The sequence below is a fragment of the Bos javanicus genome, chromosome 25 (assembly GCF_032452875.1).
Source record: "Bos javanicus breed banteng chromosome 25, ARS-OSU_banteng_1.0, whole genome shotgun sequence".
NCBI lineage: Eukaryota > Metazoa > Chordata > Mammalia > Artiodactyla > Bovidae > Bos > Bos javanicus.
Genome location: NC_083892.1, coordinates 3,047,116 through 3,062,801, shown reverse-complemented (window position 1 = coordinate 3,062,801; position 15,686 = coordinate 3,047,116). Strand labels below are relative to the sequence as shown.

At 55.4% G+C, this 15,686-nt stretch overlaps 2 protein-coding genes and 1 long non-coding RNA gene across 4 annotated transcripts in view; 2 read left to right on the top strand and 1 right to left on the bottom strand.

Annotated features, from left to right (window-relative positions):
- The window catches only part of CREBBP (CREB binding protein), a 119,134-nt gene extending 112,332 nt beyond the window's left edge, over positions 1-6,802 (top strand). The window contains exons 27-31 of the mRNA XM_061401010.1: positions 52-217; positions 520-687; positions 2,223-2,384; positions 2,544-2,825; positions 3,604-6,802. Coding sequence (XP_061256994.1) covers positions 52-217; positions 520-687; positions 2,223-2,384; positions 2,544-2,825; positions 3,604-5,730 — 2,905 coding nt within the window. The 3' untranslated portion in view covers positions 5,731-6,802. The remainder of the gene's footprint in view (positions 1-51; positions 218-519; positions 688-2,222; positions 2,385-2,543; positions 2,826-3,603) is intronic.
- Positions 6,803-10,310: 3,508 nt separating this feature from the next.
- Positions 10,311-12,116, bottom strand: LOC133238188 (uncharacterized). Of its 2 annotated transcripts, none has more exons than XR_009733453.1 (2): positions 11,296-12,116; positions 10,311-10,592 (listed from the first exon to the last, which is right to left on the bottom strand). It is a non-coding gene; the product is annotated as an uncharacterized LOC133238188 (long non-coding RNA). The 2 variants fall into 2 exon arrangements; XR_009733454.1 differs by having other exon boundaries at positions 10,311-10,539.
- Positions 12,117-12,540: 424 nt separating this feature from the next.
- Positions 12,541-15,686, top strand: part of TRAP1 (TNF receptor associated protein 1) — a 48,961-nt gene continuing 45,815 nt past the window's right edge. The window contains exon 1 of the mRNA XM_061401014.1: positions 12,541-12,632. Within this exon, the coding sequence (XP_061256998.1) occupies positions 12,557-12,632 (76 nt within the window). The 5' untranslated portion in view covers positions 12,541-12,556. The remainder of the gene's footprint in view (positions 12,633-15,686) is intronic.

The following is a 15,686-nucleotide window of genomic DNA, read 5'->3' as shown; positions in this document are numbered from 1 at the left end:
GCAGGGATGGTTTTGCTCCCTGCTTCCATCTGAGTTGTGTGTGTCCTGCAGGTATGTGACAGGGCACATCTGGGCCTGTCCCCCGAGTGAAGGAGATGACTACATCTTCCACTGCCACCCCCCTGATCAAAAAATCCCCAAGCCGAAGCGCCTGCAAGAGTGGTATAAGAAGATGCTGGACAAGGCCTTCGCCGAGCGCATCATCCATGACTACAAGGTGCGCGTGCCTGGGGAGGGGGCAGGGCGTCTTCACATGTCTTTCTCTCTGCTCACATGGGTTAGAATTAATAGCCACTTTAGGAGAAATGTAAAGCAAAAATTAAAAAAGTTTTAAAGGCATAAACTTAGAGGCAACTTCTCTGCCATCTGTGGAGACTCACAGATGGCAGCTTGAGAACAGAGGTGACACGGCCTCTGAGGCCGTGCGGTCCTTCCCCTGCATCGTGGCCCAGAGCCCCCTCCTCCTCAGAATGTCGCCCAGGCCCCCTAGTCTCACCGCTGCACTTGGTCATTCTCTAGGACATTTTGAAACAAGCAAATGAAGACAGGCTCACCAGCGCCAAGGAGCTGCCCTACTTTGAGGGGGACTTCTGGCCTAACGTGCTGGAGGAGAGCATTAAGGAGCTGGAGCAGGAGGAGGAAGAGAGGAAGAAGGAGGAGAGTACCGCGGCCAGCGAGACCACAGAGGTAACACCGGCCGCGCGCTGAGGCTGCGCTTCAGCGGCCAGGTCCTCAGCAGGGGGCCAGCCTCGTCCACGGTGGTGTTTCCGCACAGCCTCACCGCGTGATCACCCACCGCGGGGCCGGCCTGGGCCTGGACCTGGGCCGCAGCCCAGCCACGGTGCCCAGCTCCACGGAGACGCATGACCTCCTAGGTGGACGGGGGGCCTCGCTCTGGCTTCTCTGGGCAGGACGCCCAGGTCTGAAACCTGGAAAGATGAGAGGAGAGCATCCTGCAGGGAGCCCGGGAGAGATGGGCAGAGGTGCAGACGGGAGTTGTGGTCAGGAAGCAGTCCGTTCACTTTAACACTGACTTGAGGAGGAGGCTCATATTTGCAGGCCTCATGCACTTGCTCTGTTATAGACTGCGCCCTGCTCTCCACTGGGCACTTGTGTGTTTGTGCCCTCGCTCGGGTCACTCTAAGCCCCCGCTGTGTACAGGCCCCATCCTGAGGACTACAGTGGGAACTAGTGAGAGAAGCAGGAGAACAGGCGCATGCGTAGTGCACCCTGAGGTGGTGGAGGAGACACAGGGAAGGTGGATGCGGGCTTTCAGGGAGCCTCATCTGGGGAGGTGGTACATGAGCAGAGACTGTCTAGGGAGAGGAGCCCAAGAGATCCAGGGGAAGGGCCTCCAGCAGGGGGAGGAAGGTGTCAGAGTCTGAGCCGATGTGTCGTGTTTGAGATGCTCAAGTAAGAGCTGATGGTGGTTTAGTTGGACGCGAAGCCGTCAGCGGTGAGAAGCGTAGGATGTTTTTCAAGACTAACAACCCTAAATTTAGGGCGTGTAAGGACAGTTCTGTTTGAAGGCCGCCTGCTAGGTCTGGGCCTCAGAGTCGGTGTTGCAGCCTCTCTGAGGGGAGGTGGACAGGGAGCACCCCTGGGGGATGACCATGAACTGGCTGTGGACCCACTCATCTCGAGAGGCTGCTGGTTGCTGACTGCGCAGCTCTGGGACTCTGGGGGGCCTAGGGCAGCTTGAGGAGCTGCATCTGGAGCCCTGGGCTGGGGGTTCATGTCTGCAGGCTGCTTCTGCCGCCTTGGGTGCTTTAGGGCGTGTCCTCTTTGGAACACAGCCACCCCAGCCCCTTCCAGAATGGAGAATGCCTGGGTGAGGATGTGATGAGCTCTCATGTCACAGGTGGGCCCCAAGGGGCTGTGCTCATTGTCCTTGGCCTGCCAAAATTTTGCCGGGCCTCCCTGGAGGCAGAACCTGTGGGCCTGGAAGATCGGGTGATTTGGGGCTGGAGGTGCTGGGAGGCTGCACTGGTCAGCACCATGCCCACTGGGTCCACATCCAGCCACATCACCTTCCTCTCAGCACTTAGCTCTGAAGGCAGCAGTGTTCATGGCCTGTGAGCAGGCAGGTTGCAGTCCTCTTGGTGGTCACCTGCCTCACCCTGGCTCCCTGGAGCCCCCATGACCAGGAGCTGGTGGCCTGGTGCCTACTGAGCATGGTGCAAGGGGCAGGGTGGGGCCGACAGCCATGCGTCTTGTTGCAGGGCAGCCAGGGCGACAGCAAGAACGCCAAGAAAAAGAACAATAAGAAAACCAACAAGAATAAAAGCAGCATCAGCCGCACCAACAAGAAGAAGCCCAGTATGCCCAACGTGTCCAACGACCTGTCCCAGAAACTCTACGCCACCATGGAGAAGCACAAAGAGGTGGGGGCAAGCAGGGTGGGGCGGCTGGGCACCTAACGGGGAGCCCCCGCCAGGCAACACCAGGCGCTGCTCACAGCCGCGCTCAGCCCCGGCGACGTCAGGAGGCGGGCTTGGTCCTTCCCTTCACGGGGCTGACGTGGCTCCTCCCTGCACCCCCAGGTCTTCTTTGTGATCCACCTCCATGCTGGGCCCGTCATCCATACGCTGCCCCCCATCGTCGACCCTGACCCCCTGCTCAGCTGTGACCTCATGGATGGGCGGGATGCCTTCCTTACGCTGGCCCGGGACAAGCACTGGGAGTTTTCCTCCTTGCGGCGCTCCAAGTGGTCCACGCTGTGCATGCTGGTGGAGCTGCACACCCAGGGTCAGGACCGCTTCGTCTACACCTGCAACGAGTGCAAGCACCACGTGGAGACGCGCTGGCACTGCACCGTGTGCGAGGTGAGTGCTCCCGGGCTGCGCATGTGTGCTGCATGGGACTTGTAGTTAACTTCTCCAGGGAGAGAAGGACCAGGTGAAGAAGGCTTATCTGTGCACCGGTCCATTGGTTTTGAGGTTGATTTGGGTTCATACGAGAGGCCTGGATGTGGAGAGGTTCCTGCCGTGTGCCCGTGCCAGGGTCCCTTCAGGGTTCGGCCTGGGGCCTAGTCCAGGCCACACGTCCTGGGGTAGGGGGCAGTTGGTGAGCTTCCCTGGGAGACTGTGTTTGTGCTGACCTTTCCAGGGTGAGGAGACGCTCACAGGGCACCACGTTATTTTACTCTCCGTTTCATTAGCACCAGCCCAGTGTCTCGGACGTGAGCAGGCCTCTTGGTGCAGGGCGGGGACCCAGACAGGAGAGCACAGTGGGTCCTGGTTACACTTGCGGTGGCCCCAGCTCTGCCCTTGCCAGGAGGCCGAGGATGCCGGGAGCCTTCCCTTTGTGGAGGCTTCAGCCCCAGTGCCCCTGAGCTGCCCTGCAGAGCTCTAGGGACACCTCAGAGGCACTCAGGGACTCCCCCACGGCATGGGCCAGCAGCTCGGGAGAGGCACAGGGACCGCCAGAAGAGAGAGTGGCTGGGGCAGTGGCCTCCGGAGCTTTCTGGGGTGCAGGTGTTCCCAGGAGGGAGGCTCTGGGGAGCAGACGTGTTCGGCATCTTTGAGCCTCTCATTGAGGGACTGGGTGCCAGGGCTGCTGGTTGTGGCTGCGTGCTGACTTGTCCCCTGTCCTCGCCCGCAGGACTACGACCTCTGCATCAACTGCTACAACACGAAGAGCCACACCCACAAGATGGTGAAGTGGGGGCTGGGCCTCGACGACGAGGGCGGCAGCCAGGGCGAGCCGCAGTCCAAGAGCCCCCAGGAGTCGCGGCGCCTGAGCATCCAGCGCTGCATCCAGTCGCTGGTGCACGCCTGCCAGTGCCGCAACGCCAACTGCTCACTGCCGTCCTGCCAGAAGATGAAGCGGGTGGTGCAGCACACCAAGGGCTGCAAGCGCAAGACCAACGGCGGCTGCCCGGTGTGCAAGCAGCTCATTGCCCTCTGCTGCTACCACGCCAAACACTGCCAAGAAAACAAGTGCCCCGTGCCCTTCTGCCTCAACATCAAACACAAGCTCCGCCAGCAGCAGATCCAGCACCGCCTGCAGCAGGCCCAGCTCATGCGCCGGCGGATGGCCACCATGAACACCCGCAACGTGCCTCAGCAGAGCCTGCCTTCCCCTACCTCAGCGCCGCCCGGGACCCCCACGCAGCAGCCCAGCACTCCCCAGACGCCGCAGCCCCCCGCCCAGCCCCAGCCCTCGCCTGTGAGCATGTCACCAGCCGGCTTCCCCAGCGTGGCCCGGACTCAGCCACCCACGACGGTGTCCACCGGGAAGCCCACCAACCAGGTGCCCGCCCCGCCGCCCCCCGCCCAGCCCCCACCCGCGGCGGTGGAGGCGGCCCGGCAGATCGAGCGGGAGGCCCAGCAGCAGCAGCACCTGTACCGGGTGAACATCAACAACGGCATGCCCCCGGGGCGCACGGGCATGGTGACCCCGGTGAGCCAGATGGCCCCCGTGGGCCTGAACGTTCCCCGGCCCGGCCAGGTCAGCGGGCCCGTCGTGCCCACCCTGCCAGCCGGGCAGTGGCAGCAGGCGCCCATCCCCCAGCAGCAGCCGATGCCGGGCATGCCCCGGCCCGTGATGTCCATGCAGGCCCAGCCAGCCGTGGCCGGGCCCCGGATGTCCGGTGTGCAGCCGCCCCGGAGCATCTCGCCCGGCGCCCTCCAGGACCTGCTGCGGACCCTGAAGTCGCCCAGCTCCCCGCAGCAGCAGCAGCAGGTGCTCAACATCCTCAAGTCCAACCCTCAGCTGATGGCAGCTTTCATCAAACAGCGCACGGCCAAGTATGTGGCCAGCCAGCCCGGCCTGCAGCCACAGCCTGGCCTCCAGGCCCAGCCCGGCCTGCACCAGCAGCCCGGCCTGCAGAACCTGAATGCCATGCAAGCCAGCGGGCCGCGGCCTGGCGTGCCTCCGCAGCAGCAGGCCATGGGTGGCCTGAACCCCCAGGGCCAAGCCCTGAACATCATGAACCCGGGCCACAACCCCAGCATGGCGAGTATGAACCCGCAGTACCGAGAGATGCTGAGGAGGCAGCTCCTGCAGCAGCAGCAGCAGCAACAGCAGCAGCAACAGCAGCAGCAGCAGGGCAGCGCCGGCATGGCCGGGGGCATGGCAGGGCACAGCCAGTTCCAGCAGCCCCCAGGCCCCGCGGGCTACCCCCCTGCCATGCCGCAGCAGCGGATGCAGCAGCACCTCCCCATGCAGGGCAGCGCCATGGGCCCGATGGCGGCTCAGATGGGGCAGCTCGGCCAGATGGGGCAGCCCGGGCTGGGCGCAGACAGCACCCCCAACATCCAGCAGGCCCTGCAGCAGCGGATTCTGCAGCAGCAGCAGATGAAGCAGCAGATGGGGTCCCCGGGCCAGCCGAACCCCATGAGCCCCCAGCAGCACATGCTCTCAGGACAGCCTCAGGCCTCGCACCTCCCCGGCCAGCAGATGGCCACATCCCTCAGTAGCCAGGTGCGGTCTCCGGCCCCTGTCCAGTCTCCGCGGCCCCAGTCCCAGCCTCCACATTCCAGCCCGTCGCCACGGATACAGCCCCAGCCTTCACCGCACCACGTCTCGCCCCAGACTGGTTCCCCCCACCCAGGACTCGCAGTCACCATGGCCAGCTCCATAGATCAGGGACACTTGGGGAACCCCGAACAGAGTGCAATGCTCCCGCAGCTGAACACCCCTAACCGGAGTGCGTTGTCCAGTGAGCTGTCCCTGGTCGGCGACACCACGGGAGACACCCTAGAAAAGTTTGTGGAGGGTTTGTAGCATTGTGAGAGCATCACTTTTTTTTCCCCTTTCATGTTCTTGGACCTTTTGTACTGAAATCCAGGCATCTGGGCTCTTTTTATTCCTAGATGGAACTGCTACTTCCAAGCCATGGAAGGGTAGATTGCTGTTTAAAGAAACAATACAAAGAATATATTTTTTTGTTAAAAACCAGTTGATTTAAATATCTGGTCTCTCTCTCTCTTCTCTCTCTTTTTGTTTTTGTTTTTTCGTTTTTGTTTTTTGTTTTGGGGGGAGGGGGGTTTTGTTTGGATTCTTTTGTCGTCATTGCTGGTGACTCATGCCTTTTTTTAACGGGAAAAACAAGTTCATTATATTCATATTTTTTATTTGTATTTTCAAGACTTTAAACATTTATGTTTAAAAGTGAGAAGAAAAAAAATAATATTCAGAAACTGATTCCTGAAATAATGCAAGCTTATAATGTATCCCGGTAACTTTCAGACGTTGCGGGAAGATTTTTTCTATAGTGAACTCTGTGGGCGTCTCCAAGTATTACCCTGGACGCTAGGGATTGGCTCCTGCGTGCACACACGTACACACCCACACACACGTCTATCTATACATACTGGCTTAAGCCAAACTCTTGTCTTGCAGATGTAGAAATTGTTGCTTTGTTTCTCTGATAAAACTGGTTTTAGACAAAAAATAGGGATGATCACTCTCTTAGACCATGCTAATGTTAATAGAGAAGAAGCATTCTTTTCTTTCTTCTATGTGAAACTTGAAATGAGGAAAAGCAATTCTCGTGTAAATCATGCAAGCGCTATAATTACTATAAATAAGAAAATTCAAGAAGATCCAATCACTGTATAGAATGGTAAAGCACCAACTCATTTCTTATATCATATTGTTAAATAAACTGTGTGCAACAGACAAAAAGAAGGGTGGTCCTTGAATTCATGTACATGGTATTAACACTTCGTGTTCGGGGTCTTTTGTTATGAAAATGCTGTTTTCAACATTGTATTTGGACTATGCATGTGTTTTTTTTCCCCCCATTGTATATAAAGTACCGCTTAAAATTGATATAAATTACTGAAGTTTTTAACATGTATTCTGTTCTTTAAGATTCCTGTAAGAATGTTTAAGGTTTTTATTTATTTATATATATTTTTGGAGTCTGTTCTTTGTAAGACATGGTTCTGTTTGCTCACGGAGGAGAGGCGGGGGCTGTGGTCCTGCCGGCTGTTGGGGGAGCAGCTGGGCTCGGCTGGGGCCGCGCAGGTCCTGCTTGGCTGCCAACAGAAGAGCCCCAGCCAGAGCTGGGGGCACCAGTGGGCCTGAAGCAGCACTTTGTCTCCCGTCCACTCCCCGTCCTAGCCACCCCCACCCCCACCACACCCCAGTTCCTACCTGCCAGTCCCTGAGCTCCTGCAGAGGGTGTCCTGGGGACTGGAGGAGTCTGCGGCCCGCCCCTCACCCTGGCTTAGCAAGGGAGGATGCCATCACGGCCCCCTGGGCTGGGCTGGGCAGACGGGGCGCCGGCCCACCCTTGCCCACATGAGGGGCTGCTCTGGGGGCCGCTGGGGGCACGGCGCAGAGCACTGAATGCCAGCCCCACCGTGATGAGAGGAGGCCTCCAGCTTCGAGCGACGCTTGCACTTGGCCACCACCCGGTCCTTCCCCTATCTCTGCTCCGGTTCCAGGGGTCCTTACTGAGGGGGTGACACGCAAGGTCCTGAGCACTGTAGAAATGACATCTCAGAAGAGGACCACCAGCAGGAGAGCTGAAGTGCCTTCTCTGGTCTGTGTAGTCCCGCCCTGCCTCCCATTCCCTCAGCCCCCAACCATGGGGGTCTAGGTCTAGGGTCGTGATGTTCAACTTGGAAATCATGGCCCAAATAGCTCTCCTTTTGGCCCTGAATTCATAGAAATATTTCCAAAATAATGTGAGTTGAGAGTGTAAATTTGAGGAAACTCTCTTAAGAACTGAGTTGTGACACAGCTTTGAATCTTGTTCTAATATTGTACATCTAGTCAGGTAAGTCTTCAGACTACCATCTTCTCCACCATCCAGCCCCACCCATCGCCAGAGAGAAACAAGGCCAGACCCAAGGCCACATGCCATCCCTGCTCCAGCCCCTCTCCTTGGTTCTACAGCCTTCTACAGCAATGAGAGCACCCTGGGCTGTCTGTGTTCACACAAGAAGTGTGGGCCTTCTGGGCCCTGGAGAAGCAGCTTCAGGCCCACACTCCAGATGCACAGCCCTTTAATCTGGCCAGTGGGGAGTCTCTTTTAGGTCATCCTGGAGTCCAAAGTTCTGTACTGACCTCATCCTCTTGGAAGTCCCATGCAATCTTGTTGCCAAAGGATGCGGCCAAGGGTGTGGTCCGGATGCTAACCCGGCACTTGGCACAAGGAAGTTTCTGTGTGAGCCGGAAAGCCCTGACACGGTATCTCACGTGCTGTCTACTTAAAAGAAGATAAAAGCCCTATATTTGTAATCAAAAAGAGGAAACTTGAAATGTGCTGGTGTTTATAATAAAAGCTGGTAAAACTGCTTGGATTCAAAGATGGTTCCAGTTGGCTAATGACCCTGAGAATTAGCTTAGCAGCCAAGTCATAAGATATAGGGGTTCAGTTGATTTTGTCTAGTCATGTGTTTGTTTTTGAGAATTTAGCTTGTTAAAAAGAGGAGTTGGCTGCAATATCTGGGTAACAAAAGGTGAAAAGCCTTCTAATATCTCAGTCTGAAGACATGTAACTTTCTTTTGATTGCTGTTAAGTGGAACCAAAAATTTTATTTGAGCCAAAATATGCTTTTAGAACTATGTGAGAAAATAAGCTACTTTTGGCAATTACCTGGTCAGTGGTTAGGGCTCCCCATGTCCGCTGCAGGGGGCATACATTTGATCCCTGGTTAGAGCTAAGAAACTGCAAGCTGTGCAGCATGGCCAAAGAAAGCTACCCTGAAGAAGCAAAACCGAGTATGGGGGGCAGCCAGGAAGCCCTTGACCCAAGGCCAGTGTTGGGAAGTAGACGCTGTGTATATGCAGGAGCGGGTGGGGCTGGGGTCAGCATCCACCTGGGATCACGAAGCCACACTGTGTTACTCAAAGTCAAGAGCATGGGAACCGTCGGTCGTTAGATACTTACCTGAGTAGCACCCAGGCTGACACAGACAAGGCTGAGAAACTGACAAGGAGCTGGTGGTGCAAGTGGTGCCTTCAAGGAGCTCTTGCCTCTATATAGAGGATGGACTTGGATCCAGTGACTATATCATGACTGAAATTACTTCACTAAATTGAAGGATTCAAAGGGCACTGACAGAACACCCCGAGGAAGCGGTTCAGGTGTCGGGATCAGGAAGAGACCTCGGGGTGGGAGTTCCCTTGGCCGTGAGCAAGCCCCTCTGCCTTCCCAGCCTTGTGAAAAGTAGCAACACTAGGTAACAAGTGCTGTTCAGATGTGTGTCCACCCCTCTGTAAGGTGGGAGAACAGAGGCAGCATCTGGCCTGAATTCATGAGCACCCAGGGCGGACGTGGGCCCCAGTCAGACTCGCGCCTTGTGCTGGAAAGGAGCTTTTCCTCCAGCCTTGAGAATAGTCCTATGACCATCCCCTCCCCCACCTCCGCCCCGCACGGCTTCTATTCCACAGGTTCGCTGTGAGCTCTGGGGTACCCTGGCGAGACGGGCACTGTGGTACAGCATAGCCTCTTGAGCATCACTGACAGTGGTAGGTGGTCACAGGTCCTCACAAAGGACCATGTGGCTACTTTGGCACCAGAGAAGAAAGGATGACAGTGTCAGTCAATGAGAGTAGCCACAGCTTCCAGCTCCCGGTGTAGATGACCCCTGACCCACCTCCCACCTGATGCCTAGAGAGCGCTTAGGTGTGGAAAGGGGTTTAATGTCTGATCATGGGTCCCCATGGCTTGTAAACTTTTTATAGTGGTGATATATAAGCAGATTGATGATATGGATCCAATAAAGGGTCCTCGAGGAAGGGGGTCATATTTAGGGAATGTTGCAAGTGAGGTGAGGGCCCTGCGTCCCACAAGTCATTCAGGAAACTGTCCAGAGAGAGGATACTCCCGGAAAGGATGGCAAGGGGCCTGTGGGGTCCTTTCTGAGCCCATGCAGGCTCCCCTCACACCTGGGCACAGGGTTGGGGCCACAGAAGACTAGGGGTAAGGCCACAGAAGAGGGCTGCCTCATGCCACTGCACAGAGAGGGAGAGTCCTGGGGATCAGATGCCAGCACCGCAGCTGTGCTCCCAAAGCCAAGAGATGTAGAGAAAAGAGCAGGGGGGCCCAGGGGGCCAGTCAGGAGGCACTCAGAGCTGACAGGAGCTCAGCCACCAGAAACGGGATCACCCGTGAGAGTCAGGTCTCCACCCTCGAGAGCACAGGGGACTATCGGGTTCCTGGGGGGCTGCTTCTCACTGTTCCCCGCCCTCCAGATACTTGAGTTCTGAGCTGTGGTTTCCTGGGCGAGGAGGAGGGGTCCTCATGTGGGAAGCGGGCAGTGGGTGGCATCGAGCCGCAGACCCTTTCCCCTGGGAATGAGCACGCCTGCTGCCTCCAGCTGATGTTCAGAGAAGCACCGGGTCTGTCCACTCAGGAAATGTTTATTGATTGGCTCCTGAGCAGCGACAAGTGAGGCAAGGTTCAAAGATGGGTCCAGCTGGTCTCTCCGTCAGGTCGAGGATCGCAGGCCGTTCCACTGTTGAGGAAACACGCGATCCTCTAGTGCCGTGTGTCCCGAGGGACAGTGCTTCCATCTCAAGCTTAACGTGCGTGCAGATAAATTATCCGGGATCTTGCTAGCATCTTGATTCTTACTGATGGATGGGAGCGTATGTCAGAATTTCCTTCTTGTCTGAATAATATTCCACTGTACGTATAGAGCATATTTTGTTTACCCATTCATCAATCAATGGACACTTGGGTTGCTCTCACCTTCTGGCTATTGTATTGAATAAAAATGCAGTGGGCATTTTTCATGGCCCTCAGCTTACCCCTAGGAGAAGGCAGTGACTTCTGTGAAAGGAGTGAGCAGCCTCACAGTGGCCACAATGATAGAGAGATCGAGGGGTCTCCCTCTGCCTACCACTCCCTCCATTTCTCTCTCTGCTCTCCCCAAGCGACTCCCCACCGGTCTCCATCAATTCAACTCAAGTACCTCTGCCTCTACTCATTCTTTTCCTTCTTCCACTTTTCTTATTTGCGTAGTGCCTGAAATCTGATCATGACCTCCTCAAGACTGGCTTGGATCCCTGGGCACTTTAAAAAGCCACAGTTCCCTGGGTTACCAGAGGACTCAGTATCACAAAGATCTGTGACTAAGGGTATGTCTCTGAAGGCCACAGGCCAAGAGAGGACAGAGGGGCCTGGTAGGTGTGTCTGGAACCCAATAACTTTGCCCTGGGTCCCGCCTGTCTTGGCAGAGGCCGGCCCACCCCCCCCACCCCATCCCCACCACCAACTGAAGCCTAGGTTTCCCTCCTCCCTTTGCTAAATACCACTTCCTCTTTCTGTAATAAGAGGGCTCCCCAGGCTAGATCTATTGCCCCATCGACCAATGTGTCAGCACTTACCAGAGATGGTTGCCTGAGTGGAGTGAACAACACATGAAATGTGAGGCTGAGACCCCTCCGTTCAGTGACTTCCTGGGAACCCTATGTCTGGGACTAGCTGTGTGTCTGGAGTGTAGCGAGGGAGGGATCAGGCAGGGGTCAGGTTATGCAGGACTGAGGCTGAGGGAGGATTTTGGAATTGATTATGTGCAGGGAAATCCTTGGAGTGCCCTGACTGAGGAGTCTACCATCAGTGGCTGTGCAGAGAATGGGGGCGGGGGGGGGGGGGAGGGGCGGGGCGGCGGTGTCAGTGAGGAGGCTGCTGGAGTCTCCAGGTGAGCAACCTCCGGCTCTTCCATCCAGATGGGCCTACCTCTTCAAGGTTCCCCTTCTCAGCTGCTTAAGCCTGGAACTTGGCAATCATGCTTGACACCTTCCTCGTGTTAAGTATTCCCCGTCACATCCCCTCCCGCACGGCCTCAGCTACGTCCAGGCCCCACTGGAGGACACTCTCCCAGCTCCTGTCCTTTGCAGATCCTGTCACAATCTCAACTCGTTTCTGTGCAGTTATTTACCACTCGTTTGTGGCAGCCAGTCTTCAGTGTACCTCAGTCATCAGGGGGCCGCCTGAGCCCCACTTCAGGCGTTGCCAGAGAAATCTGCGTTTTACGTGGCTTGGAGCTCTGTGACGTTGACGGTCCGAATCCGCAACCAAATTCACCTCCAGGAGGGCAAGAGAATTGGAATGAATGCATAAGCCCAGTTTTGCTGGTGGGCCTTGGCTCCAGAGTTTTGGTGTAAGCAAGCCAAGCCCGAAATTCTCCTTTTTCACACTTTTTAGCTATCTGGCCTGACTTGGTTGGAAGAGACTGACTTCCAGCAGTCTGGACCAGAGGCCGGGGACAAAGACCCCGAAGATGTTAGCTGCTTCTGCCGCGGAGCCGCTTTTTCACGCTGTTCGCGGAGGGTGCGAATATCTGCACCCGGTTTCTGGGACGCACATACGGAAGCCCAGTTGCGGGCTATTGCCCGGGCGGCCCCGCGCGAACGGCCGTCGCCCTTGACAACGCGACACAAGGTCGTGGGGGTCCCGCCCCCAGGCCCGACTGTCCCCGCGCGGGCCGGCCGCGCCCGACCACAGAGGGTCCCGCCCACCCGCCGGCGCAGACGGCGGACGGGCACCCGGGCGCGCGCCGTGACGTCACCGCGCCGCGCCCGGAGAAAGCCCCGCCCCGCCCCCGCCCCCGGCGCGCGTGGCTGTCCGGGACGCCGGAGGAACGACATGGCTCGGGAGCTGCGGAAGCTGCTGCTGTGGGGCCGCCGCCTCCGGGCGCCGGCGCTGGCGGCTGCCTGCGGAGGTGAGGGCGACCGGACAAGGGCGGGTGGGAGGTGAGCCGGGGCGGGGACCCGCGGAGCCTCCGGGTCCCCACAGCCCCTATTCTCTGTGGGACGCGCGGTGGCGGCTCTCCCTCATGCGGCGCGGGAGGTTCTGTGAGGCTTATGCTCCCAGCGCGCGGCGAACGCTGAGCGCTCGGTGCGTCCTGGGGGCACCTGACTCGGCCCGAGCTGCGGGTTTCTCCGGAGGTGACGGGGTTGAGCCCGTGCCCGCGTGACTGCCTACAGTAGAGGCTGGTCAGGCCGGGTTGAGGCGGAGAGGCCGCCGGCAGGTTCGGGGAGTTGAAACCAAAGGGCGCGTGTGCGCTGGCAGCGGGCTTCACTCGGGGGTTACCTCAGACCCTTGGCTGCGCTCGGTTCCTCCCCTCCCCCAAGTGGAATGGCCCCTTGTCCCATCGACACACCTGAGGGCCCGCTCGGCCCGGCGCGCGGCGGCGAACCAGAAAACCGGCCCCGGGCCCTCGCGCAGCCCCGGACTCTGGGGTTGTTGACCTCTGTAACCCAGGGCTTGAAATTGGGAGGTGCTCAAATCAATGTTGGAAAAAAACCCATGACCGCAGTCCCTTCTCTCACTCCCCACTCGGAAGTCACGGCGGGTGAACGTCTTGGCGTTCCTTCCTGGTTCTGCACACAAACAGTTACACACGTATAAATACACACATCTAACGATTTTTACGTAAAAAGGCCTAAACCGTTTATGCTTTGTGCTACAGATTTTTTTTTTAAGCTCCAGGATGGCTTACACATGTTTTCTGTTTGTATGTATCAGTTTACGACTTTACAAGGCCGCGTAGTATTCTGTGTTACGGACTACGTATCATCGTTTACTTAACGTTGTGCTGTTGGCGGACGTTATAAAGATGATTTCCGAGGGTTTGGTTTGATTGGCGGGTTTTGGGTTGTTTTGGTGGTATTTTTTTTTTTTTTTGCTCTGGTCATTACGGTGCTATTTAGAATGGGCGAGTATTTAATCTTTGTGACCATGCATGGCATTTATTTAGAATTACAGAATTAGAATTTTAGAATTGATGGTTCACAGCGTGTGCATATTTAAAATGTTACCTGATGTTGCCAAATTACTGTCCAAAAAGGCTTGAGCAATTTATATTTCCATTAGCTGGGAACGAAACCACCTATAGCAAAGCATCTTCTCCAGCACTGGGTATTAGCTCTTTTCCAAACTTGTATTATATCTTGTTTAACTTATATTTGCATGGGTGTTTTCGTCTGTTTTACAGCTTTTTCTGTTACCTGAGTTTAAAATGTTGCAGTCTCTTTTTTTAAACAATGATTTTTGAAAATATCATACATTAACAGATAAGACAGCTGTAGTTTTTATTACTGTTACTTGTATCCAACACCTTCCTTCTTTTGGTGTTTATTTCCTGTTTTACCAGAGTATACCCTTGTGTTAGTTTTGCAGAAAAAGACAATGGGTTGTATATTCTTAAAGCCCCACCGTGTCTAAAATTATTTTTATTTTTCCCTCATACTTGTAGTTTGGATGGGTATTGCATTCCAGGTCAAAATAATTTCCTTCAAAGACTGATAGTTCTCTATTGTCTTCTAGCATCTTCATTAAAGGGGAGCAGTCTTGTCAGTTTGATTCTTGTGTTCTTTGGTAGCTGACTTGTCTCTCCACCCCGCTGCCCTTGGGAGAGAAAGAAAGAGATTTTCTTTTCTTTTTACTCCTCATGTTCTAAGATGTTCTGATCATGTGTGTTTATAATTCATTCTTTGTACCATTCTTTTTCTAAAATTTATTATTTATTTACTTCGGTAGCGCTGGGTCTTTATTGCGGGGGGCGGGCTTTCTCGAGTTGCGGTGAGCGAGGACTTCTCACTGTGGTGGCTTCTCTTGTGGAGGTTTTAAGTGTGCAGTTTCAGTAATTGTGGTGCAGGGGTTTAGTTGCTCCGTGGCATGTGGGATCTTCCTGGACAGGAATCGAACCTGTGTCCCGTGCATTGGCAGGTGGATTCTTAACCACTGGACCACCAGGAAATCCTGTATCATTCTTACTCTTTTGGTTGGCATTGCCAAAACAAGACTGTGAGGCAGCCACAGTAAGAACGGTTGGTGCTTAAGTTAACTTTTCTATTCTCTACCATCTAGAGCCTTGCCTGGCATTGGCATTTTTCTTCACAAGAGTTCAGGTAGACTTCTGGAGTTCCAGGCTGTTTTCAGAATGTGGGGAGTCACTTGCCAAATTTCCCTCTCTCAGTAAAGCAGCTGTGTGTGTGGCTAATTTAACATGACGATAAAGGTTTTGATGGTTAACTGCTTAAACTCTGAATGGCAGTACCATCTGTATAGGGTGCTGGGGCTTAGAGCCAGCACCAGAGAAGCCTGTAGACAGAGGAGGGATCTGTGGCCTGCTGTCCAGAGGCGCCAGGCGGTCTTTAGTCCATGGGGCACTTGGTTAGGATGAGGGGCCCGAGTGGTCTGCACTGTCCTGCAGAAGAGCAGACCAACCCAAATGTAATAGACGAGCAAAGACCTAATTAGTTTCTGGCGGAGGAATTGATCAGAACTACGAAGGAGGATCCCCAAGCTTCTTGCTCCTCCTGGGCATACGGCTTCAGGCTGCAGGAGGTGGGAAGTCGGGGTGGCGAGTAACCACTGAAGGGAAAATGAACAGTTCTCGCCCCCCAGTGTCAAAATACCAGGTTATAACGGGACAGAGGAGGGACTGTTTCAGAGACTGTTGGTGCTCCTCTCAAACCGGGATACCAGCTCAGGATCCGTGAAAATGTGTCCACTTCACTCTGAGGTGAGATGCTCAAGTTCAAAGCCAGAGGATTTTCCTCTCCTGCATTCTTGGTACCTTCAGTGCAGCAGCTAGATATTTTTTCTTTCTTTTTGAAAAATTTAATTATTTATTTTGACTGTACTGGGTCTTCACTGTGGCACGTGGACTTAGTTGCAGCATGTGACATTCCCCAACCTGGGGAAGTCCCCAGCTCCCTGCGTTGGAGTGCGAAGTCTTAGCCACTGGGCCACCAGGGAAGTCCCCTAG